The sequence below is a fragment of the Ranitomeya imitator genome, chromosome 1, assembly GCF_032444005.1.
Source record: "Ranitomeya imitator isolate aRanImi1 chromosome 1, aRanImi1.pri, whole genome shotgun sequence".
Taxonomy (NCBI): Eukaryota; Metazoa; Chordata; class Amphibia; order Anura; family Dendrobatidae; genus Ranitomeya; species Ranitomeya imitator.
Genome location: NC_091282.1, coordinates 349,131,163 through 349,158,403, shown reverse-complemented (window position 1 = coordinate 349,158,403; position 27,241 = coordinate 349,131,163). Strand labels below are relative to the sequence as shown.

At 46.7% G+C, this 27,241-nt stretch overlaps 1 protein-coding gene across 1 annotated transcript in view; it reads left to right on the top strand.

Annotated features, from left to right (window-relative positions):
* Positions 1-25,279, top strand: part of CASTOR1 (cytosolic arginine sensor for mTORC1 subunit 1) — an 89,128-nt gene extending 63,849 nt beyond the window's left edge. The window contains exons 6-9 of the mRNA XM_069760135.1: positions 2,524-2,631; positions 18,220-18,302; positions 21,488-21,582; positions 23,383-25,279. Of these exons, the coding sequence (XP_069616236.1) occupies positions 2,524-2,631; positions 18,220-18,302; positions 21,488-21,582; positions 23,383-23,487 (391 nt within the window). The 3' untranslated portion in view covers positions 23,488-25,279. The remainder of the gene's footprint in view (positions 1-2,523; positions 2,632-18,219; positions 18,303-21,487; positions 21,583-23,382) is intronic.
* Positions 25,280-27,241: the final 1,962 nt, after the last annotated feature.

The window sequence follows — 27,241 nt, the reverse complement described above, 5'->3', positions numbered from 1 at the left end:
GGACATAGTGTTGCCCTCGTTCTACCCAGATCCTTCTAATGTGAAGGAAGAGTCCTTCCACACTCTGGATGTCCGCAGAGTGGTGTTACATTATCTTTCACAAACAGAGAGTTGGAGGATTGACCAAAATCTCTTCATTCAACTCTCCGGGAAGAACAAAGGCAGAAAGGCTACGAAAAATACTATCGCCAACTGGATTAAACAAGCCATATCTCTGGCATACTCATCCCAGAATCTACCACCTCCTCCATCACTGAAGGCCCATTCTACACGGTCGGTGTCAACATCATGGGCAGAGAGGGGTGATGCTTCTACGGAGCAGATTTGCAGAGCTGCCACCTGGTCATCAGTACATACGTTCACCAGGCACTACAGGCTTGATTTCAACCGGGATTTAACTTTCGGCAGAACAGTTCTGCAGGCGGTTGTCCCCCCCCCTAGAAATTATTTGTTGGTACTACTCCAGTACCGCTGTCGTGGAAGGTGACTGGAGAAAATAGAATTATTCTTACCGTTAATTCGGTTTCTAGGAACCTTCCACGACAGCACTAATTTCCCTCCCTATCTGATGATTTTATTGGATGATTCCTGCACTTAAGTGGTAACTATACATACTACTGTGTCCAGAAAAAACACTGGAGATGGCAGGAAGGGGAGGGTATTTAACCTCTTTGTGTTTCCTGTCCCCCATTAGGGCGGGGAGACATCCTCCAGTACCGCTGTCGTGGAAGGTTCCTAGAAACCGAATTAACGGTAAGAATAATTCTATTTTTCACCACTTAGGTAAAAAATAACCTAGTCATGTTAGGGGTCTATGAACTCGTACTGACCTGGAGAATCATAATTTCAGGTCAGTTTTAGCATTTAGTGAACCTAGCAAAAAATCCAAACAAAACAAGTGTGGGAACGCACTTTTTTTGCAATTTCACCGCACTTGGAATTTTTTTCCCGTTTTCTAGTACACGACATGCTAAAACCAATGATGTCGTTCAAAAGTACAACTCGTCCCACAAAAAATAAGCCCTCACATGGCCAAATTGACGGGAAAAATAGAAATGTTATGGCTCTGGGAAGGAGCGGAGTGAAAAACGAACACGGAAAAATGAAAAATCCCCAGGTCATGAAGGGGTTAAAGCATGCCAAAAGTGAGAAGAAAAAAAAATTGTTATGGCTCTTGGAAGAAGGGGAGATGAAAACAAAAACTGAGCCCTGAAATTCAAGACTCCTTCACAGCAGAGCCAATTTACTGAGGCAAGACTCAGATGGGCAGGCTTGTTCCAATGTGACTTTCTTTTTTTTTTTTTTTTTTTAAGATCTCCTTATCCCATTTATACAGATTTAAGCAGCTTTTTGCAATGTATTCTGAGAACCGCACGAGGTAGGGAATAAAACGCTGCATTCAATGTCGCTTATCAAGCTGTGCTGTGGCTTACTTAGTTTTATCACTAGTAGATTATCATTGCCCTGACAAGAAGGCAAGTGCTCGCTAGTCCCACTCCGTCCCCTCCTGTGATAAGGAGCTAATTGTCCATACACGGTGTACACAGAGCTTGGAGTGTGCAGGTCCTGCCTTCTCAGGTCTGCTGCATTCTACATGTAAAATTCTGCTGCACCCAGTAAGCTAAGTGATACATCATTGGACTCTGGGTCACTCTTCCTATATTGCGCTGCTCTCAGATGAAGTATCAAATACCTGCTGACAAATCATTTTAAATAAGTCTGGTTGTCAGAAATGTATTGAAACCATGAGCACTACATATAGATACAGGAATGACTTTTTTTTTTTTTTTTTTTTTTATTTTCCCCTCAAGAATTGAGTACATCCGTAGAAGTAGTTTAGTATTCAGTTCTGGTTTCACGTTTCTTAGAACAGGAAGGCTTGTTATTGGAGGCTGCCAACAGATCGGTGCCCAGACAGGATAGGAATAGACAGGAAGTGGTCATTTATATATACTGGAAACATCAAAACACCACGGTGTTGAAAATGTCAAGGTCCTTTCGAAATCGTGAATGTTTTGTTCATAAAGAAGCATTCCTGACAAATTGTATCCACTAAGGCTTTCTGATTATGTATGCAGTGTAGTGTTTTTATTAAAATGCGTGCCCATGGCTGTCTTCTGTTTCCAGCGCCACTCCGCTCCTCTTCTGAATCATGTGACCTGAACTCCAACTCTCCAGATCACATGGGGGTTTTTAGTGGCCCAGAAGTCATATGTTCTGAGGCTCCATAGGGTTACATTCTAAGGCTGGTGTCCCACTTGTAACTACAATGTGAGAAATTCGCACCTCAATACCCGGCACCAGAGTGTGCGGCTGCATGTATTTCTATGCAGCTGAACGCTCCGGTCCGAACCGCTGGTGGCCGTGCCGATTATTGAGGTGAGACTGACGCGAGTTTCTCGCATTGTAGTTACAAGTGCGACAGCGGCCTAAAAGTGACTTCATGTCTGGCATACGTGTGTCTTCTACACTTAACCTGGTGACACGTCATCTTTAAAATGTTTTTTTGCAATTTTGTTCTAGGTCACATGAAGGGACTGCTGCGCAGGACAGTGAATCCTTTCGTTTTTTTGCCTTCTCCTTGATAGACGGATATATATCCATTGTTATGGATACAGAGATACAGAAAAAGTATGTAATATTCAGTTACATTTATATCATATAAGAGGATTTTTCTGACAAGTATTTAAGTTATGTCAATGCATATAGTCAGACATGTTAGAGCACAGTGGTAAAAAATGACCAAATTTTGTCGTGGGGGGGGAATTTATGGCTCACTCGAGTGAAAATTTTTATTTTTTTTTTTGCCCCCCCCCATTGTTGGGTGTAGTGATGGTAGTCACTTGGCTATCTTCTAGTTTCAGCGGCGCTCTAGTCCGCTCCAGCACTGTGACTGCATTTTTAACCTGCCGGATCACTGTGTGTAACAGTGGTCACTTTCTCAGTGTAAGGCTGCCGTCACAAGCAGTATTTGGTCAGTATTTTACATCCGCATCTGTAAGCCAAAACCAGGAGTGGAACAATTAGAGGAAAAGTATAATAGAAACATATGCACCACTTCTGCATTTATCACCCACTCCTGGTTTTGGCTTACAAATACTGATGTAAAATACTGACCAAATACTGCGAGTGTGACGGCAGCCTAAGTCTGAGGCTCAAAGCAAGCCTCTCTCCCGCTGTTCTGGGCTGCACACTTGCAATGGGAAAAGTCAGAAAGTGACCTGTGCGCCACACAGCAACCACTGTGATTCAGCAGGTCACAAATGCAGTCACATGGTGCTGCAACGGACCATAGCACCGCTGAAACCGGGATAGAACGGCAACTGGTGAGCAGGTTACTATGACACTTATACACATGATATCCAGAGAGGAGGAAAGAAAAATCTGTGGAGTGGGGCTTTCAGAAAAAACTCCACTGTAAACTAACTTTAATGCTTTGTACCTGTCTTGGTGTCAAAGGTGACTAAGGTGCCAAAGGTGAATATTTGTAAGATATTTGATAGAAAGCTTTGCCTCTTTTTGGGACGACACTCTTGCAAAAAGCATATTGCATGGCCTTCAAGCCAAGTGATTTTTGGGATGTTCCAGTGTTCCTTTTTAACACTAGATCTTTTTGCTATTGATGCTGCTTAGGCAGCATCAATAATAGTTAGTCACACTTGTCAAACACTAAGTTTGACAAGTGTGACCAACCTGTCAATCAGTTTTCCAAGCAATGCTACAGATCGCTTGGAAAACGCTAGTATTCTGCAAGCTAATTACACTTGTAAAACGCTAGTGTTTAGTGCCAATTCCGCATGCGTTTTACCCACGGCACAGTTGCACACGTCTGGAATTGCCATGGAAATTTTTGCGGCAATTCCGGACGTGTGCACGTAGCCTTAGTATGTCACTTACCACAGGTGCAGGGCATTGCATTTGCTTAGATAGCCTTAGTGCTCTTAACAATGGATATGTTCACTCTTGCATTTTTGATGCTTTTTTATGCAAATCTTAAGCTGCGTTTTTCAGTACTAGAAATCCGTTCAGAAATCTCATGCGTGTTTTTTTTTTTTTTTTTTTGGGCACTAAATTTTCAGCTTGTACTAGAGACAAATGTACCAAAAAATAAAAATAAATGCAGCAAAACCTGCTTTTTGTAAGCAGCTTTTTTACTGCCGAGATGGCAGGTTTTGCCTGCCCAAAAAGCATAACGTGTGAACATAGCCTTACTGTCATTATGAATGGTCATAACTAGGTATCCAAACCCATGGATGTTCAGGTTCAGCTGATCATTTTAAAATACGGTAGTTTTGGTTAAGGTGTCAGAATAGTACCCAAACTCTAATCCGAACCCCATTCAGATGAATGGGAGTCCTGAACACCCAATGTTTGCCACCTTGTCAACTAGGTAACAGCATGGCAAACACGGGCTCTGATCCGCAGTGTTCTTACAGACACTTTTCCATTACTAACCTCTAGGCTTGATGTCAGCGGCCATAAAACAGCTGAGGTAAACACCAGCCGTATTACCCCACTTTCTGCCACCACACCCCAGGGCAAGTGGGAAGAGCCAGGAAAAACGCATCTAATAGATAAAACTTTTCTTGGGTGTCTGCAGGCTGCTATTTTTAGGTTGGGGGCAATATCGAAGGCCCCTTCCGTGTGAGAATGCCATCACCCAGCAGCTGGCTACTTTAACTCAGCTGGTTGTCAAAAATGGGGGTACCCTGTGCCATTTTTATTTTGAATTATTTAAATAAAAAACAAAACCGCGTGGGACCCTTATCTCATCAGCCAGAGACCTGTGACCATCAGTAACCTTTTCACCGCCGGTCACAGGTGCTGGCTCACACCCTGTCATTTGACGGTGTGGGGACTGCAGCACTCTGACCGGCGGTAACTAACTTACCGCCAATCAGAGCTGCAGTAGTTTCTCATGCAGATGACAGCATGGAAATCAGCCGGTTGTTCGGGCTTCCAAACCCGAACAGTAAGGCCGGAGACACACTTGCGTGTCGCATCCGATGTGAGCAGCGGATGCGATATGCTAATGACACTCGGCGCCTGCACTGCTGCAAGCATGAATTCAGTTATCTGTCCTCCGCTACTATCGCATGAGGATCGCAGCACAGCTGCGGAGGAATCGTAGAAATTTCTCCATCTCTGGCGTCCGTGAGAATCGCACTGCAGTTGTGATATTTGAGTTCAGTGTGATGTTTCACTCGAACCCATAGACTTAAATGGGTGAATGTGATTTATTTTTTTTTTTGTTTTTTTTTTTGTTTTGTTCCCCCAAGGAAATAAAAACGACAGAATACAAGCATTGGATTAAATTGGTACAATTGCATTTGTTCAATTTTAATCACTAATGAGTGTGAGACATAACATCCCTGTTCGGGGTCCATGCCCAGAGACTAGGTGTTGGCTACAGATCCTGATATTTACTGTTCGGGTTCACCCATCACTAGTCGTAACCATGGAAACTTTAGCTACTGCAACCCCCTGCATATGGGGTAAGAGACATAGTGAATCAGAACTATACTACACTTCTAGTAGGAGGTATTTGCTAGTGTTACTTACTGCATTAGATAGGATCTTGCAGATGGCAATACCTCTTTAAAAGGGAACCTGACAGCTGATTTATGCTGCCTGATCTACTGGCAATATGTATCAGACACTAATTGTATGAGCTCAGCCAGGTATGTTTGACTCTGAAATGCTGCAGCGTTTCAGAGAATACCATAATTTTAAAAGCCGCTGGGGACGAAGCTCCATGGACTACTAGTCGGACAGGTGGGTCCCTGGCAGTTTCTCCCTGCCTGCTGCCAGGTCTTTTCCTATACTTGCATGCAGGGAAAGATCTGTCACTCAAGGGGAGTGAGCGGGGAGAAGCTACAGGGGACCTGTCTGACGAGACTCCTGTGCGTCTTGGGCCTCTTTCACACCAGTTTATTGCCATCAGTCACAATCTGTCGAATTTTTTGGGGAAAAAAAAAAACAGATGCGCCACAGATTGTGAAAAACTGATGCGATGGATCTGTTTTGCACCTGATCAGACTAGCTGATCCAACGAATGGGATCCTAAAAAAATCGGAGCATGCTCAGTTAAAAAAAAAAAAAATCGATCGCCAGATTCAGTCATTTGACAGATCTGGCGCCATAGGCTTCCATTCTAGCAAACGACGGATCCGTCACTTTTTTTTTTTTTTTTTGGCAGACACAAAAAACTTTACTATGTCGTCTCCAGCCACTGGACAAACTATTTTCGAAGGATCCTGCGAACGACTGATATAACGTGAGGCCATCCGTCGCTAATACAAGTCTGAGAAAAAAACGGATTCGGCAGCATCAGTCGCCGGATCCGTTTTTTTCTTTTTTTGTTTTCTCCTTCGCCTCATTGGGGGACACAGGACCATGGGTTATGCTGCTGTCACTAGGAGGCTGACACTAAGCTGAGACAAAAAAAAGTTAGCTCCTCCCCTGCAGTATACACCCTCATGCTGGCTTCCAGAGACCCAGTTCAAGCTTAGTGTCCGTAGGAGGCACACTGTTTTTTAATCTCACTGATTTTTAACCTTCCTATTCCGGAAGAAGGGGGCGACGGATTCTTTCAAGGTCCGATCTCCCCCGAACCAACAACAGGCGAGCACGGGAGTTTCACCTCACCGTATCCTCTCCTGCGACGTGGGAGCCACTGCCTGAGCTGACCTTTTTTGGGCGGCTGTCTTTTTCCTGGGGCCGATCTCCCCACGTTGTACAGACGAGCACTGGTTTTTACCTCCAGTATCCTCTTCTGCAGCCAGGCCTTTTTATTGCCGGACATCTGCCCTGTCCACCAGGTTCTCCCTCGGCTGTACAGAGGCTCTATTCCCGTGGCGTCCGTGCAGACCACACTGCATCACCAATGCCTATGCGTGATTCAGGTGGTGGACGGTTCCTCTCCACCCCCCTGTCTGGGGCTGGTGGATGGAGGCTTCCCAACCCCTGCACCGTCCCTGCCATTCCAAGGCACTCCTCACCTCCTCGGGGTAAGTGTCTCGTGGGGGATGGGGGGGGGGGGGGGAGGATCGCCGGTTTTGCGGTCCGGAGGGCTCCTCCTAAGTAGCGGCACATCGGTTGTCTGGGCCCCTTATTTTCGGCTCTTTGCGGCCGCGCGCTGGGCCGAAGCCGCAGGACGCTGCCGATAGGCTCTGCCCATCCCTTCGCGTCATTCGGCGGCGCCGCTCCCCGGTCCTGGCGCTTCTCGCCGCCTCCGAGATCTCTCTCCTGATCTCGGCGGCCATCTTGGTCCCTCACTGCACGCCGCAGCTCCAGCTCTGCTGCAGCCTCTAGGCGACACAAGCGCCCACGTGCAGCGTTTTTTTTTTTTTTTTTTCCCCCCCCCCGCTCCTCTTCTCAGGACAGCGGGACACAGGACCTGGGTAACGAGACCTCGTCAGCCTCTCCTCTGCAGCGTCGCCCTCTGCTTCCCTAGCTTATAGACCCTGTGGTCTATTTTTTTTTTTTTTTGCATTAGAATCATGTCCCAGTCAAGGTCTAAAAAATCCTCTAAGATGCATACGACCTTTTTTTTTTTTCTGCGTGTACCACCTGCCAGGCCCCGCTTCCTCGGCCTCAAAGTTCTCCCCTCTGCTCTGCCTGCGATGCTCCATGTGCCCAGGAGCCCTCCACCGCCACCGACTCCGGCGTACCTAGTCCCCCCCCTTCCCCCGTGGGTCGCTTCACTTTCGCAGTCCGTGGATTTTTTAGCCAACGCCATCAAATCCATTCAAAATCCTCCTGGGGAACGGGGCGATCCGTTACAGGTCCTAAGAGATCCCTCCGTAACAGGGGAATTGTCGGCCAGCAGGGGCCGCTCTCTCCATAAAGAGGCACGGTCATCCAGAAAACGGATCCGCACTACCTCTCCTGAGCGCTCACCTCGCCACTCAGACTCTGGCAGCTCCACCTCTCGCTCACCCTCTTTGGGGGCTCGCAGCGTTCACGACTCTGAACATGAGTCCAAAGTATCATTGGACCCGGAGGCTCCGGAGTTCAGAGCTACGGTTGACTCCCTCATTGTAGCAGTCAATCATGCACTTAAGGTGGATGATGGCTCTAATTCCGCTCCGGAACACGCTGTCTCTTTTACCAGAACCAAGCGTTCTCACAAAACTTTTGCCTCTCACCCAGATTTTCTGGATATAGTCAGGCAACACAGGGAGCGTCCAGATAAGCGTTTCACGGGAAAGAAGGACCTGGTATCGAAGTATCCCTTTTCAGCAGATCTCGTGAAGGACTGGATGGATTCCCCCTATAGTAGATCTTCCGGTCTCGCGCCTGGCTTCTAAAACGCTTCTTTCCAGGTCACCACCTGACAGCACCATGGAGGACGTCCTTCTTATACACAGTGGGACAGGAAACACGAGAGTATAAAAGGACCCTCCCCCTTCCACCCTTCAGTGTTTTTCCTGTCCCACTGTGGATAGGAACGACGAGAGCGTTGTCCCTACAGAGCGTGCGGATCGGGGGGGCTCAGCCTCTTCCTTCCCATGGGTCGTATCTCTGTACCGCCGACACCCAATTAATTGGGTCCCTCAGCGATGCCGGTGTAGCGCTGCTCCTGGCTAGGAGGTCGCTTCCCCCTGGGGGGGGCTCTCGACCTCGGACGGCTACCCCAAGCGTACCTGCATGGATCTCTGCAGGGTGGTCCCTTGACAGACAGTCCGGAGGAGGGGCAGGTACGGCAGAGCGCTCCGGACTCCATGTGTGTCGGCGGTAAGCGTGCGTTGGACTTCCGGTTTACCGCTGCCGCGTCACTTCCGGGTCACAGCGGCAGCAGGGGGGCGGCCTTCCTCCTCGCTCCTGTAGGAGCGCCGGGACACAAGCGAAAGGATTTAAGGTAAGTGAATACCGCTAGACACCGCAGTTGCAATGGATCCAGGCCCTGTACCAACTGTCAGCGTAGAGGCCACGGGGAAACGGGATTCCCTTACACACGTGAGTCCCCTCTAAAAGGTGCGCTCCTTATACTCCTATTAAAGGTACTAGTAGTGGTCCCTTTATATATTCCAGGGGCGTCCTTCATCTGGGGATAAGAAGACTGGTAAAACCAGGAGATGTCCCATATGTGCCACAAAACTTAATGCCTTGTGCCAGAAGCCTCTGTGCGAGCCCTGCACCGCCCGCATTGTAGGAGAGGAACAGGCCTCTCTAATAATGAGCATGAGAGCTATGGTTAGAGAAGAAGTGCAGGCTTCTATATCTAACCTATCTGCCGTCCAGCAGTTCCAGCCTGAGGTCCAGGATCTACCCAGGTCTAGGAAGAGGCAGAGGGAGTCAGATTCGTCTTCTGAGGACAGTCAATCAGAATCTGACATGGAGGAAGAGGAAGAAGTGTGTAGAGATCCTCCCCAGAAGGGGAAAAAGTATCTTTTCTCTTCCAATAATATTGACGAACTACTGGGAGCAGTCAGACAGACTATGCAGGTTGAGGAACCTTCGACCTCTTTCCGTGCAGGATGAGATGTTCGGGGGACTGCGGTCACAGACGTCAAAAGTCTTTCCGGTTAATGCCCACATTCGGTGAGTCCGAGTTCAGTCTCGGCTTTGCTCAGAGTTCACAACTACTGACCCCTTCTTCACCTCTTCCCGCAGCTCAATGATTTTGGAAGAGTGGGAGGAGGCAGAGAAGAGGATATCAATACCGAGAGACTTTAGGCTCCGTCTTCCCTTTGACCATGAAGAGGTCAAGGACTGGGAAGATATACCAAAAATTGACATCCCACTAGCAAAAGTGTCTAAAAGAACTGCCATACCATTCGAGGACTCCTTGAACTTAAAAGAGCCTATGGACAGAAAGGCGGATGGTCTCCTTAAAAAAGCTTGGGAGACTTCGGCCGCGGTGATCCGCACAAATATTGCGGCGACATCCGTGGCGAGAGCCATGCATCTATGGGTTGATGATTTAAAAGATCAACTGTCAGCCGAAACTTCTAGGGAGTCTATCATCAGTGCTATCCCTTTACTTAAACTAGCCACAGGTTTTCTAGCAGATGCTACGGCAGAATCGGTCAGGTTTTCAGCCAGAGGGCAATCGCTATCTAATGCAGCCCGTAGGGCTATTTGGTTAAAAAGCTGGTCGGGGGATGTTCCTTCTAAGAACAAACTGTTCCATTCCCTTTTCGGGTGGCCAGGTTTTTGGCCCTGTATTAGATGACATTCTGGAAAAAGCTTCTGATGAAAAGCGATTTCCAGAAGGAAAAAAAGAAGAAATTCCAGCCCTTTCGTAGACCCTATTACAGTCAGAGAGCAGACTATAGGGGTAAAGGTAAACAAGGGAGATGGAGTTACCAGAAAGGGGGGGATAATAGGAACCGAAATAGAGATCCAGGTCCCTCAAACCCTAGGTCTGAGTTCCGGAGAAAGTGACTCCACCAGAATAGGGGGTCGGTTGTTGAATTACCTGGGGGAATGGGAAAAAATTACCTCCAACCCATGGGTCCTTCAGGTTATATCACTGGGTTACAGAATAGAGTTCGTATCCCGTCCCCCAGAAAGATTTTTTCATCTCCAACGCCCGTCTCTCTTCAGTCTCCCCAATGTGGTCAGACATTCAGGATCTCCTCCGGATGGAGGCAATAACTCCCGTACCTCCTCACCAAAGAGGAACAGGTCACTACTCGGGTCTCTTTTCTATAATAAAACCATCAGGAGAATACCGAACCATCATAAACCTCAAGCCATTAAACAAATGGCTATCGTACAAAAGATTCAAGATGGAGTCCATTCGCTCCACAATTCCCCTATTGGGGAAGGACGTGGTAATGTGCACTTTGGATCTAAAAAGTGCGTATTATCACGTCCCAATTTTTTCGCAACATCAAAAGTACCTAAGATTTGCGATAGAGAAAGACGGTTCAGTCCTCCATTATCAGTTCCGTTGCCTTCCGTTTGGTCTAGCATCGGCTCCAAGAGTTTTTACAAAACTCATCATAGAGATCGTATCTTTTCTAAGGAGACGAGGTATCATTATAATACCATATCTAGACGATTTCCTGTTAGTGGCAGACTCGGTGTCCCAACTCAAGATCGATTCTCAGTTAGTGATCTCCACACTGCAGAAACTAGGTTGGGTGGTGAACTGGAAAAAATCACACTTAACCCCAAGATCAAGACGACAGTTTCTGGGGGTAATACTAGACTCAGACATCAGGAAGTCTTTTCTTCCGGACAAAAGGCGGTCAGACCTGGTAAAGAAGGTTCGACAGTTTGCAAGAACTCGGGTGACAATAAGAGATGCAATGAAGATCCTAGGCCTGATGACAGCCTGTATCCCATGTGTCAGCTGGAGCCAATTCCATTCTCGTCGACTACAGAGAGCGGTTCTAACAACATGGGACGGAAGACAGTCTTCGTTGGACAGACAGTTTGTTCTATCCTATCGAGTCAGGAAATCCCTACGATGGTGGATGGTGTCAGGAAACCTTCAGGTGGGGGTCCCATGGATCCAGACTCCAGCAGTCATGGTAACCACGGATGCGAGTCAGCAAGGTTGGGGCGGCCAGGTACTCGGAAGATATTACCAGGGACAGTGGAATTCGGAAGAGAGCAACAATTCCTCAAACCACAGAGCTACAGGCGGTTTGGAAGGTTCTGTGGGCAGCCCGGTCCCTATTAAAGAACAAACATCTGAAAATCTTATCGGACAACACGACGGCGGTAGCTTTTCTTCGCCATCAAGGGGGCCCGAGACATCCGAAACTGCAACGTCTGTCGGATCAGATCTTTGAATGGGCAGAAAGTTCGGTACTTTCAATTTCAGCAGTCCACTTAGAAGGCTCAAAGAACCAGGTTGCAGTTTTTCTCTGCTCAGAAAATCCATCACCCATAGAGTGGGAACTGAACAGCGGAATCTTCAATACCCTGTGTCAGCGTTGGGGAACCCCGTCCGTGGATCTTTTCGCGACAAGAAGAAATACAAGGATAAAGACCTTCTTCTCCCTAAATCCTCAAGAGAATCCAGCAGGGGTAGATGCCCTTTCTCAATCGTGGAGCTCGGGTCTGCTATACGCCTTTCCCCCTCTGGCATTAGTACCAAGGGTACTCAGGAAGATCTGCGAGGACAGAGCTCGGGTGATCCTGGTGGTCCCTTTCTGGGCCGGAAGGAGCTGGTTCCCCCTACTAAAGAAGCTGGCAGTGGACAGTCCTTACCATCTTCCAGTCAGGGGGGACTTACTTTCTCAGGGTCCGATCCTCCATCAGAACCCAGGAAAGTTGCGGTTAACAGCTTGGATTTTGAGCGGCAGATCCTAAGGTCAAAAGGCCTTTCAGAAGGAGTGATTTCGATTCTACAAGCAAGTAGGAAACCAGTGACTTCAACAATATATCTCAGAACCTGGAGAAAATTCTGCAGTTTTTGTGGAGACACAACAATCGATGTTGATCACCCTAACATACCCAGAATTCTTGATTTCCTACAGCAGGGATTTAAGAACGGGCTCAAACCAAGTACTTTGAGGGTTCAAATTGCAGCCCTCAGTGTATTTTATGACTCTTCCCTGGCCGCCCACCCTTGGATCGCTCGTTTCTCTAGAGCGGTCTCGAGGCTGAAACCTCCAATCAGGAAGTCTGTGCCTCCCTGGGACCTTAATTTAGTCCTTAATGTTTTATGCAAAGAGCCCTTTGATATGAACAGGGATATAAATATCGCTAATCTTTCCCTAAAAGCAGTTTTTTTTTTAGTAGCCATTACATCAGCCAAAAGATTAGGGGAACTTCAGGCCCTTTCCATCCAGAACCCTTATCTACAAATATTTGATGATGGGTTGGTTTTGAGGCTTGACCCAGGATTTCTTCCCAAGGTAGCCTCTGTATCAAATATTAACCAAGAGGTCGTTCTTCCGTCTTTTTGCCAATCTCCTAAAAATCAAAGAAGCCTTTTTCCATAACTTAGATGTTAGGGAGACGGTGCTGAAATACTTGGACATGACTAGGTCCTGGAGACAGGATAGTAATCTTTGTCCTGTATGGGGGTCCTAATAAGGGAAAGAAGGCATCAAAATCCACTATTGCCAGGTGGATTAGATCCACTATTACCACGGCCTATCAGTTACAGGGAAAAGATCCTCCAGATGGCCTTAAAGCTCATTCATCCAGGGCTATGGCCACGTCTTGGGCCGAAAAAGGTGGGGCCTCAGTAGATCAGATTTGTAATGCAGCATCCTGGTCTAACATTAGCACTGTTTCAAAACACTACAAATTAGACGTAGTTTCTTCAGTTAGCTTTTGGCAGGAAAGTGCTTCAAGCGGTAGTCCCACCCTAGAACTAGGAAGTTTCCTTTGGTACTTCTCCATGGTGCTGTCAGGTGGTGACCTGGAAAACGGTAATTAATCTTACCGATAATTGTATTTCCAGGAATCCATCCTGACAGCACGGATAGTTCCCTCCCTATGGCAAATATGTGTTTTACTTATGTGAAGTAACATTTGTATTAATCTTATGTTCAAAATAAATTTTCTGTTTGCATCCATCCAGATGTGTTACTTTGGAAAATCACTGAAGGGTGGAAGGGGGAGGGTCCTTTTAAACTCTTGTGTTTCCTGTCCCACTGTGTATAAGAAGGACGTCCTCCATGGTGCTGTCAGGATGGATTCCTGGAAATACAATTATCGGTAAGATTAATTACCGTTTTCAGTCCCGGACGGCGCTTCAATTAAGAGTCCCACTGAACGCCAGCTAGACTCTCTAGCTCGCTCAGTGTACGAAGCCTCAGGTTCTTCCCCATCCCCCTCCTTCGCCGCGGCTTGGGTGGCCAAGGCAATGGTTTCCTGGGCAGATGCTCTAGCGAAATTCATTCATGAACAGGACCTCCCGTCTGAGATGGCGGACCTGGCTAAACAGATAGCCATTGCTAGTGATTACGTGATGTACGCATCCCTCGACGCAGCGAATTGCGCAGCATCGGCGGCTTCTAACGCCATCTCTATCAGAAGGGCACTTTGGCTCAGAGAGTGGCGCGCAGATTCCTCCTCTAAAAAATCTCACATCTCACTCCCTTTTCAAAGCGGGCGCCTTTTCGGTGAAAAGCTTGACCAGCTTATTTCCGACGCCACAGGGGGAAAGAGCAAGTTCCTTCCCCAACAGAGGCCCAAGGCGGCCTTCCAGCGCCAGCCTTGCTTTCGGCCCTTTCGTACCAGCCCAGCCTGGTCCAATCCTACCGGTCTTTCCAGATCGGACCGATCCGCTCGCACAGAGACGCTCGTCCCTCCTTCAGGCCGAATCCGTCCTGGCGCGGAAAGCCGATGCAGCCCAGAACCAGAGGTTCGAGCCCCCCCCCCCCCCCCCCAGATTCCCGTCTCAATGACTCGGGAACGGCGCCAGTCGATACCACCAGAGTAGGCGGACATCTACTCCTTTTTCAGCAAGCCTGGCTCTCCGTCATTCACGACGAATGGGTCAGGGATCTGGTGTCATCTGGCTACAAAATAGAGTTCTCCGCTCCTCCTCCAACTCGGTTTTTTCCCTCTCGTCTCCCCAGTTCGGGAGCTCAGTCTCGCGCCCTCCTTTGCACCATTCACTCCCTCCGCCAGAGTGGGGTCATTGTTCCGGTTCCGGAACACGAGAGGTTCAAAGGTTTCTACTCAAACCTCTTCGTCGTGCCAAAGAAGGACGGAAAAGTGCGCCCCATTTTGGAACTGAAGCTCCTGAACAAGTGCGTAAGAGTACGGCACTTCAGGATGGAATCGCTCAGGTCGGTCATCTCTTTGATGGAAAGAGGGGAATTCTTGGCATCGATAGGCATCCTTGATGTCTAATCTTCACATTCCGATATTCCCGCCTCATCAGAGGTTCCTCCGCTTTGCCGTTCTAGAGGACCATTTCCAGTTCACGGCCTTACCCTTCGGTCTTGCCACGGCGCCCAGGGTATTCACAAAGGTCATGGCGGCTGTCATGGCCATTCTTCATTCTCGAGGAGTCGTCGTGTTACCTTACTTAGACGATCTCCTCATAAAGGGCCCGTCTTTTCAGGCCTGCGAGTCAAGCGTCCACATTACCCTGGATTCTCTTTCGCGCCTGGGCTGGTTGATCAACTTGGACAAGTCCTCTCCCGTTCCTGCCCGTCGGATCTCCTGGGAATGATCCTGGACACTTCCAGGGGGCTGGTCTTGCTTCCTCGGTCCAAGGCCCAAGCGCTTCAGCAGGGAGCCCGAACGCTCTGCCATCCTCGCCCGCGAACCATTCGGTTCGCCATGAAGATCCTGGGAAAGATGGTTGCAGCAATCGAAGCGGTTCCTTTCGCGCAACTCCATCTCCGCCCCTTGCAACAGGCTTTGCTGGACAACTGGGACAGGAGTCTCCCATCTCTCGACCGCCCTTGCCCCCTGTCCCCGCGGGTCAGACAATCTCTCGTATGGTGGACCCTGGGTCCATCTCTTCTCCAGGGGAAGTCCTTCCTCCCGATCCGCTGGTTAGTGGTAACTACCGACGCCAGTCTCCTCGGCTGGGGGGCAGTGTTTCTTCACCACTCTGCCCAGGGCCGTTGGACAGTTCGGGAATCCAGACTCCCCATCAACATCCTGGAGATTCGTGCTATCAGACTTGCCCTGAGTCGCTTTCACGCCCTGTTCGCGGGTCACCCAATACGAGTCCAATCGGACAACGTCACGGTGGTGGCTTACATCAACCACCATGGGGGTACCCGCAGCAGGGCGACGATGCAGGAAGTCTCTCACATCCTTCGTTGGGCCGAAACCAACCATTCCACCATCTCTGCGGTGCACATTCCGGGAGTCGAGAACTGGGCGGCGGACTTCTTGAACCGCCAGGGCCTTGCCTCGGGGGAGTGGGAACTCCATCCGGAGGTCTTTCGACAGATCTGCCTTCGCTGGGGGACCCCGGACGTGGATCTGATGGCGTCCAGATTGAACACCAAGGTCCACAACTTCATTGCACGTTCTCGGGATCCCCAGGCCATAAGAGTAGACGCGCTGATTTCTCCGTGGCATCAGTTTCAACTCCCATACGTGTTTCCTCCCCTTCCCTTACTGCCGAAGGTGATCCGAAAGATCAAGACGGAGGGAGTTCCGGTCATTCTGGTCGCCCCAGACTGGCCACGCCGCGCTTGGTACGCGGAACTCGTTCAGCTCGTAGCCGACGCTCCCTGGCGGTTACCAGACCGCCCAGACCTGCTTCGCCAAGGTCCGATCTGCCACCAGAGCTCAGGGGCCCTACGTTTAACGGCGTGGCTGTTGAAAGCTGGATTCTAACTCGAGCCGGTTTTTCTCAGCAGGTCATTCCCACCATGTTAAGTGCTCGCAAGGCGTCTTCCGCCTCCATTTACCACCGCGTCTGGAAAACTTTCTTCTCATGGTGCAGGCTCCGAGGTCACCCTCCGCTCGCTTTCTCTATCCCTTGCATCTTGAATTTCCTTCAGTCTGGTCTGGACTCCGGCTTGGCACTGAGTTCCCTCAAAGGCCAGATCTCAGCGTTATCCGTGCTGTTCCAGCGCAGGATCGCCGCCAACCTTCAGGTCAAGACCTTCATTCAGGGAGTCTCCCATGTGGTTCCCCCCTACAGGATGCCGTTAGAGACCTGGGATCTCAACTTGGTCCTGGGGGTTCTTCAGGAACCTCCGTTCGAACCCCTTCAAGACATTCCGCTCTGTCCTCTCATGGAAGGTTTCCTTCCTGGTAGCAGTGACGTCCATCAGAAGGGTTTCAGAGCTGGCCGCTTTATCCTGCCAGGCTCCTTTCCTTGCCTTTCATCAGGACAAAGTAGTCCTACGCCCTTCCCCGGCGTTTCTTCCAAAGGTGGTCTCATCTTTTCATCTTAACGAGGACATCATTCTTCCCTCCTTTTGCCCGCAGCCCAAACATAGGGTTGAGAAGGCTCTCCATACCCTGGACGTGGTATGGGCCCTCAGGAGGTACATTTCCAGAACGGCTCATTTCAGAAAATCGGATGCCCTTTTCGTGCTCCCGGAGGGTCACAGAAAGGGTTTGGCTGCGTCTAAAGCCACGATAGCCAGATGGATCCGATCTGCTATTCTGCTATCCAGGAATCCTATCGGGTCAGGGGCAGTCCTATCCCGGCGGGGATTAGAGCACACTCCACTCGGTCGATGGGTGCTTCCTGGGCCATCCGGCACCAGGCAACAGTGGAGCAGGTTTGCAAGGCCGCAACGTGGTCCAGCCTGCATACTTTCACAAAGCATTACAATGTCCACATTCACTCCTCTGCGGACGCGACCCTTGGCAGGCGTATCCTGCAAGCGGCCGTTGCGCATTTGTAGTCAGATGGTACACGGAGTTATTTGGTTGTATTGTTTCCCTCCCAGGGACTGCTTTGGGACGTCCCATGGTCCTGTGTCCCTCAATGAGGCGAAGGAGAAATAGGGATTTTTGTGTGTACTCACCGTAAAATCCTTTTCTCTGAGCCACTCATTGGGGGACACAGCACCCACCCTGGTAGCCTTACGGCTCGTTACCTTTTTTGGTCTTTGACTGTTTGTTTGACATGCTATATTCTAATGTTACTTGATATATTGTTATTATCCTACTGCTTTTGCACTGAACTGGGTCTCTGGAAGCCAGCATGAGGGTGTATACTGCAGGGGAGGAGCTAACCTTTTTTTTTTGTCTCAGCTTAGTGTCAGCCTCCTAGTGACAGCAGCATAACCCATGGTCCTGTGTCCCCCAATGAGTGGCTCGGAGAAAAGGATTTTACGGTGAGTACACACAAAAATCCCTTTTTTTTTTCTGTTTGTTTTTCAAAATTGGACGGATTATGACTGACAAAAGCCCTTTCCAAATATGAGGTTGGCACAATGTGCTCCAGAAGTAGGTAAACTAATGTGGAATCAATTAAATTTTTATATGGGTAAATGTGTACAGCGATACACACAAAATGAAAGATACCATTATATATTCTAATATTATAACAGTACTTACTTTTGGGCCACCCTGTAGATCTTTAGTGTGGCTAAGTGAGTGTTTTCTACTTTAGCAGTTAGAAGTGCAATCCCACTTATTACATTATTCTCATTGGATCTTTTTTTTCCTATGATATAATCTGATTTATATTGAAAAAAGGAACTTGTGTGTTGGTGTAGATTATATATAGAGAAAAAGCACAGAGGGAAGGAACTTGTATTTTGTGTGCTATTATCTGTTCATTTGTAATGAGGTCAGAAGGTGAAAAGGATGCGTGAGCCTAGTGTTAGTATTCTGACGTTAATGTTTTGCAACTTCCTTCAGATTCCCCACAGACCTACTTCTAACAAGCTCGTCTGGGGAACTATGGCGCATGGTGAGAATCGGGGGGCAGCCCCTGGGCTTTGGTAAGTTTCAGCTTTTTTTTTTTTTTTTTTTTTTTAAATCATTAGGACATCCGAAGAGGAAGAAATGCACACCCCAACTAATGGAAATATTTCCTGTGTCGTACTTGGTGACAGTCCTGGTGGGGTAGATGTGATCCGCTCTGACTGTTTCTCACTTAGGATTGCATGTGATGCTAAATGTCACCAGTGTTTTGTGGCGCCGGTCATGGCAACAGATGTGACTTCAGACTTGGTAGCAGTATGGGATTGGGGGGTCTCCGCTCCTGTCTGCACTGACTCCTTGTTCTGGAAGTCAGTGGCATTGCACTACACGTGTTTCAGATGCAGGATGCTTGCTGTGTTCTCATGTATTTTATGTACTGTACTTTACAGTGAAACTGTAAAAACTAATGGTCATGGAACATATCGGGTTAGATGACCTAGCTCGTTAGCGGTGGTCCCTTAATTGCCACCCCAGGCTTATGAAGAGTGATTGGCGCTCTGTGTAAGCGCTCGCTAAGCCCCATAGGCAGTGCCGCACGCCACGGGGGCCCTCCACTTGCACGCAGTGCCGCACGCCACGGGGGCCCTCCACTTGCAGGCAGTGCTGCATGCCAGGGGCTGATTGAATTTCCTTGTTATGACATTAGATGTTTCATCATATGGACACATGATGAACTTTTCTAACACACATGATGAGAGTAATGTACTTCCCATCTCTCACTTTAATATGCTATTTATATTTTGTTCTATTTGGCAACCTTTATTTTTCAGTCTAACTTTATTTTTTGAAGTTCTTACATTCCCAGTTGTTGGTAGCAATTTAATCAGGTTGCTGCTTTTAAGCAGTTGTCTTTGGTGTATGCCAAGGTGTAGCTAGGGGTTTGGTTAAGGGGGCAGAACTTCAAAGTGGGCCCCTAACCAGATAACCCTGATTACAACTATAGTGGCACCCCTTAATAATGGGTTTGGAGGAACCTCTGCACATCACCGACCTGTTAATAAAAATTTGCTATACAAAGACCAACATTGATATTACAGCCATATAGTGGTAGATGCCAGTGCTGCAGAACATGTAATAGATTACAGTACTGTTATTGATGGTGACTTCAAGCTGACATTCTTTCTGGTGGTGTCACTCACTTTTACAGTCTTTTCCTACTGGCCCAGACAGACATAACAGCTCCTCCAACCAGGACTCGTTTGCAGAGATTAAAACACATATCTGACTTCTCACATTTTCAGCACCGTATCCATCTATTTACAACCTCCACAAACTCCATATCCTGCTCCTGCCCCAATGCAGAGCTGCTGCTGCTGCCATACGAGTCCCTATTACTGCACCTGTGTGCTGCTGTGTGCCTATAGATGGTAAAACAAACCTCTAGAATATATTGCTTACCTGTGCAAGTGCCCTAGAAAACAATGTCCACATTTTGCCCCTAGGAAGTAATAATGCCCTCTGTGTGCCCCTTTGACAGTAACAATAACCGGAGTTCCCCTAAAACAATAAGGGCCCACTTTACATGTATAAATGTCCCGAGTCTCCGCTGTACAGCTCCCCTATACACAGTATATTGGCCCCTCACTGTGTAGTACCCTCCACACAGTATAGTGATCCCTTAGTAGCTCTTCAACTGTATGTTGGCCCTTTCACTGTTACCCCACACTGTGATGGTCCCCTAAATAACCTCAACAATATAATTCACGCCCCATAGTCCTCCATACATTATAATGCACTCCCCATAGTGCTCCATGTAGTATGATGCCCTCCCCATAGGCTTCCTTGTTCCCCCACTGCTTCAGTCTCTGCAGCGAGCATGCTCAGCACAGTAGGTGCCATGCAGTGATGTTATTGCCAACACCTGAGATGTCAGAAGCAGAAGGGAATGATGGAAGAGGGAGTATCTGCTGACGCTCCCTCTCTCATCATTGCTTTCAACTGTATAAGCATCCAGGCCCCATAGTGTCTGCGTAGCAGTGCAGGGAGATCGTTTCTCCCTGCTCTGCGTGACTGCACCTCTGATAGCTATGCATGGTGTATGGCATTGCCTATTAAGCAGTTGTCTTCATTATATTAATAGTTCAGATCTCTCCCCATCCATTGATCCATCCCATCACCCATGTCAGTGAGGGTGAGTGGGGGATAATCCTTATTAGGGCGGGTGTAATGGTGCTTTATGCATTGCTTCTATTCCATGCAGTGTCCTATACAGGAGATGATGCTAGATGTGAAGCTGTGGGAGGGGTGTAGGCAGATTTACAGGAGGTGTGGTCACAGCTGGCTTACAGCCAAGCACAAGGAGAGATGGGAAATGTAGTCAGAGAGCAGAGGATTCTAAACAGGAAGTGATGGCCATGACAACAGAGCTAGCGCCAGGGCACAGGAAGCAAAGCATAAAGGCATAAAACTGACAGGAAAAGGATTAGGGATATTTAGGGGCATTATCCGTAGGCATTTCTGGCAAAACTCCTAATTGAGTCAAGGTAGTGGACAACCTCTTTAAGTATACTTTTTTTTTTTTTTTAATTCTCCCTCCCCCCTCCCATATGGGTCATACTAACAGATAAAAGGTGATTTCCATCAGATAAAAGGTGATTTCCATTATTTCCTGCCGTATCGCTCCAGTGTTTGCTAGGGCAATCCAGAAGTCACACCTCAATGCAATTCTTGAGAGCCAGAACAAGGCCCTCATGGACTTCCATAGAGAATTTGTGGCCGTTATGACTTCTGATCAGTCGGAGGTTGTGGCGACAAGATGGCAGCATGGGACCGGAAGGGTTGTCTGGTCCAAATAGATAGTGTGACTGCACATTCTTCTGGCATTGAGCAAATATTAATAATTATGGTAATCCTAATTCTTAGTTATGGGTATTAGGTTCTGGGGTTGGGCCTTTGATCCAGGAAACTAGTCTGATTGCCATATGTGTAGTCGGTAATTAATTTTCCCCCTAATTCGTGGCAATTTAGCATCTACCTTATGGGACTTTTGCCTTCATCTGTATCAACACGTAATATATCAATGTTCTTCCCAGAACAATGACTTCTGTTTGTCATGAACATGGACTTGGCCCCACTTTTGCAAACAATGTTTTGGAATGGGGTATAGATTAAGTACATATGTAAGTACTTTTCACCATGTAGTTTCTAGAAAATATAGTTCCTTGTTCACACTTAATTATTTTATTCTTTCCTATTTTTACAGATGAGTGTGGAATAGTAGCACAGATAGCGGGGACCCTGGCTACAGCAGATATATCCGCTTATTATATTAGCACCTTTAATTTTGACCATGCATTGGTAAGTTGACAGCCTTTTAGAAAAAAAAAATATATATATTTTTTTTTTGGTATAATGAATTGTTTTAATAGTAATTCTCTTCAGGATGACCTTTTCTAAGGGCAGGCATGAGTCTGTAAATGAGCAACTGTGTGCCGTATGGTCACACTGAGTCCTCCTGCATGGTAGACAGTTTCCTAAGACTTCAGCTTTGACTAATGGTTACCTAACGGCACATAATGACAGGGTTGTCCGGATGAGTAAGCCCCATTTTATATAATCTCATGAATCATGTGATCTTGGCCCCTTTTGACATTTGAGAACAGTAGCTGTAATTATGTCTTCAACCTGTTCACGTATCTGTCTAGGTCTGAGAGAAGAACTTTTTGACCACAATTTAGTAGCAATTTCCTTTTGTAATGGTGACCTTCTCTCTGGAGTGCACGTGGCATCCTTCAGAATGTGTTTCTCCCAGACATGATTGCAGTTGGTTGGGGTGAGCTGTATTTAGTATTGCTTCCTACAACTGTGGAACCCCGACCTCTTATCACTTATTACTAAACTGAGCTCCTTTCGACTTAAAAGGAACCTGACGCACAATTCATATTGCCCAGACCATGTGCAGCTTGAATTGGAGACAATCATTACAAATATCTGTTTCTCTGAAACGGTTTCCGAAAACAAACACGATGGAGAACAATGCTGTGGTCAAGGTGACCACTAATATGCCATGCCAGCATTTCGCTACTTGCCACCTTAGATTGACAGGTCTCACACTATGGGTTCTATTTACTAAGGTGTTTACTCCAGAATTTTGGCATAAGACTCCTCTAAATGTTGCAAATTTTTGGTGTCTTTGGCAAAGAGGTCTAGGACTGCTGTAAAGTGGTCAGAGCTTGGACGGAGAGTCTGGAAGCCCACCTGGAAAATGTATCAAAGTTACTCCAGAAATGAAGTAACATTTCTGGTTGAGATGCACACCATTTGTAATGTGCACCTCATTAATTTTGTCTATTAATGACTTGGGTGCATCTTACTCCAATGGTACCTTCATTATTTCTGGTGTTTTTCTTTGAAACACTGCGGCATTTCAGAAAATGACAGTTAAAAATGGGGCTCATTAGCTTCCCCCCCCCCACCTGCTTTGTTAGGTTGGCAGGTCTCACACTGGGCACTATTTATGAAGACTGGCCCTGGCGTTGTACATACTAGCTTTAATAAGTGTGTGTAGTATGTGCCAAATTCATACCACTTGGTGAATTCACATAATGAATTCAGTGCATCTTCTCAGTTGTGTGCGCCACTGGAGTAACCTTTCTAGCATAAAAAAAACGCTGCCACTATTGACTTGATTTCCAATCCCAATCTCCTCTCCAGTTCTACCTGTTTTGGCGGGCATTCGTGAAACTGGCATGGAAACGGTTGCAATGTGTTTGCTCTATTGAATGCTGCAAATTTTTAAAAACATTTTCAGTGTTTTTGCCAGTTTTCTGATGCAAACACTTTGACATGATTTTCCCTATGACACACAGGCCCTGATTCATTAGTCTAGATGAGTGGGCAGGGACATGCCTCTTACCAGTCAACTTGTTCCCGACAACGTTTTCAATTGTGTTTTTTCTTAGAAATTTACAGTAGTGTTTATTAAAAGGAACCTCTCAAATTGCTACATTTCAAAGTTTGTTCATGATTTAAAGGGATCCGATTTTGATTAATCAAAAAACTTCTTGTGTCCTTTTTATGTGCATTAGTTCTTGAAAATGACAGGTTTTGGTTGCCTAGAAGGTGGGGATCACATTAAGTTTCTTTCTTTTGTAATAGGTTCCAGAAGACGTCATTGACACTGTGATCACATGTTTACTTGAGCGTGAAAAAAATAAAAGCGAATGTATAGCCCCTGTCTTGCTGCATCAGTGGCAGACATGAGAAGTATTGACTAAGCATTTGAATGTTCTCGGCCCTCTCCACTTTTGATATTGGAGGTATGCGATCTCAATCAATAGTATGGACTATGAAGAGAACTGTCTACCTGCTGCACAGCAGTATATCCAGTGCCAATGAGCCAAAGGCTAAAGCAAACAATCCATGGATCAGATAATTTGAAGGATATTTCTTCTTAATCAGTGGAAATGATCAGCAATTTCCCTGTTGGGTTTTCCTAAATAGCACTTGTGGAGTTTGTTGTAAGCAATGCTCCGATTTGTGTGGTGTTTGTGTACTACCTCCCTGTTGTCTCAAACAAAACACATTTGTATTTCATGACATCTAGTTGATTTCTGTGTTTTCTCCACCAACAATAGGGCTTTAAATTTTAAGCTTTACAGTGTTTTTACTTCTTGTAGTCCACCATGACCATATTCTGGAGTGCACAGAAATCCTGCCCCTGGGTCCTGAAGAGTGGTAGCCGTTCTGTTGTACACGTAGTACTGCAAACACATAAATTGACATATGGTGGGTTTCCCACTTATTACATACACTCCATTTTTGCATTTAGTTCAGAAATTGATTGTTATCCTACTAAACAGTATAAGCTCTGCTTGTTCTGAAAAATAAATATATACCTCATACATTTGTAAGCTCCACCCGGTTGTGTGTGGGGTCATTTGTATTAAGTGCCTTATTTCACAGAGCTACAGGGGCTACTTTAATGTAGTTCTCGATATACTTGGTGGTTACTTTTTCATTTATACCAGTGCCTAATAACACTAAGACTGTAAAAGGTAGGCATTCCCCATCGTAAGAGGGCTATTTAAAATCCCATCTTCATAGATGGGTATTGTCTGATTGTGCTTGTAAATACAAGCACTTTTGCAATTTACTGCTTATTAAAATTTGCTGCCGTTCTTGATAGATCAACTTTTTCTTTTCACAGCTTTGTTTAGAAGACCAACCACCACTGCTGTCTAGCTTGTAAGCGCTGTGCTGAAGCTGGCTGGGATTAGATGGTAGTGTCCTTATCTAGGAGACTGACCACTACTGCTGTCTAGCTTGTAAGCACTGTGCTGAAGCTGGCTGGGATTAGATGGTAATCGTGTCCTTATCTAGGAGACCGACCACTGCTGTCTAGCTTGTAAGCACTGGGCTGAGACTGGCTGGGACTAGGAGGCAACATTGTGCCCTAGCAATGCTTGCCTACTTACAAACTCAATAGTTTGTAAGCACTACACATGTTCTGCGGTCTAGCAGCAGTGGCCGGTCTCCAAAGCAATTAGTTAAGTATTAAAATTTACAACCATTCTTGAGATATTAATAAGCAGTAAAAGGCAAAATTGCTAGTATTTAACAGTTCTATCTGACGATACCCATTTATGAACATGTGGATAACTGTTTAATGGATATAGTTTAGTTGTTGGGTCATGTTTTGGAGGGGTGTTCTTTTTCTGTCTTTAAGTAAAAAAAAAATGCAAGTTCTTGTTACACTTCCAGTGTAAGTTCTGATGAGTTTCTGTACATTTGCAGATATTGTTTAAGCTAATCAGTACAGATGTCACTTTTTTTTTTTTACTTAATCAGATCACATTTTTTAAGGGAAAATTTACAGATCAGCTCAGTCAGCAGTTTATTGCAAGCTGCTTACTAAGTACTCTTTCTACTGTGTATACCAGTGTCACGATAGCACATTTATATATAGATTTATCTCTGTATAGAGGAAGAATGTATCCTTGTATATTTGGTGTTTGTAGCAATAATATAAAATTAAAAATTTAAAAAATGTTGTAACTCTTTATCATTTTACTTTATACATGCATTACATATTCTGGAACGGTGTTCCCATTGTTACATTGTGGCATGAGGAATTGGTCACCTTGGGACACCCCTGCTTTGTGTGAATTTCCACTGAAATCAGTGGTTTTGATCTGTAAGTATGCATATGACTGAGGTTTTAACCAAAGCCTATGCAATTCTTCCTGCCAATAGCCTTTAGAAAGCATTACCAATTATCAGCTAACAGGATATATAAGCATTGAGGACATTTCAGTGTGTATACGTCAAGCAATGATGGTGAACCAAATAACCTTGTAAATTTGTCATGCACCCACAAGGGGAATTTAGGTATATATTGCGAATTTGCCGTTGTCACGAATTAAGTAGCAGATTGCGGGAGGTTTTTGTCCAACACAGGCAAAGTATATGCAGCGCCCCAGAGATCTGGTCGTTGCAGTAGTGTCACTCTGCCACTAAGGGGAGTGATGGTACGTCTGATGGCACTAAAGGAGTTCTACTGACCAGGTATCACCAAGCACACACTACTCTTCACACTCCGGCCACTAGGGGGAGCAAAAGGCTTATTTATTGGGCCACTTCTCACATTGGTAAAACTAGGGGTCCGACAGGAAGTTAGGCAGAACGAAGCCTGGGAGAGTTCCAGGGAGGATCTGTCAGACCTGGGAAATCTTGCAGGTACCTATAGAAAGGACAGATGGTTACGGGACTGCGCCTGCACTACCTTGCGGCGGTACCCTAAGAAAGACAAGAAAGGAAGGATATTGTGGAGCAGTGTAAACGAGATCAGCACAAAGGAGATCCAGTAGGAGTCGTGCCGAGAGAGGCGCAACATCTTACTGAGGCGCATAGTCGGTGGCCGGAGCACCGAGGAAGTAAGTCTCCACGCATTACTCCAAACAGCGGCAGGATAGTTAATTACAGGTTGGCTGTCTACCATACAACACCTAAGAAGGACATAGGAGGCAACGTGGGAGAATGGCGACACTAGGGTCCCAGAATACCTCCAGGCCTACCCGTCATAAAGGTGCGTCCTAGCCATATCATACCTGGGGGACGGAGAAGAGAAAGATCTAAAACTGATGAGAACAGCAGTTGTGAGGACTATCCTGAATGCTCAGCAGGGAAGCACTACAACACACAGGCGCTAGTGGGTAGACACTGATTTTTCACCTGGAAAGGGAACCCTGGATGTGCCTTTGGACCGGCCGGTCTCAGACAGCCCTGGTCAAAGTGCCCCGGATTGAGGATCCTAAAACCTTCAGTAAAAGGTAAAGAAACTGAACTGTGTCCTCGTTATTCCCCGCACTTCGCACCACCATCTTTATTGGACGCCCCTTAGCAGGGTCACGGACCGGGTCTAGCCACCGTGACAGCCTCAGAACCGAACCAGAGAGGCCCGGTACCGAGAACTCGTGGCCCTGTGTCTGGGGGTGCTCCATATAATTCAATGAAGAGATCCATTGAAAGGGAATAAACTAGTGATGAGCGAAGTGCTCGGGTGATATCTGGGAGTGCTCCTATATTATGTTCGAGCCCCTGGCTTCATGATTTGTGGCTGTTAATTCCTGCATGTGTTGAGTCTGTTATGCAATCCCCACATGTGTTGAGGCTGTCTAATAGCCGCAAATTATGCAGCTGCAGGGACTCGAGCATGATATCCGAGCACCTTGGAGTGCTCAAATAAGATCATGTCCGAGCGCATTTGCTCATCAAAAGTTTAATACATGCTCATTTTTTGAAGATGGTAGGCTTTGTTCACATTTCATTTTTTTTTTGCATATGTACCGGTAAAGCCGCCAACACATATGCCAAGCATATTTATAGGCCGCAGTCACATGATGGAGGTGAAAACTGTCTTATGGCCTATATTAGTCTATTATGCATTGGTATTCCTTTTTATTGTATAGGAAAGAACAACCTGATTCTGTTAGGGTTCAAAAAAGTAGAATCTGCT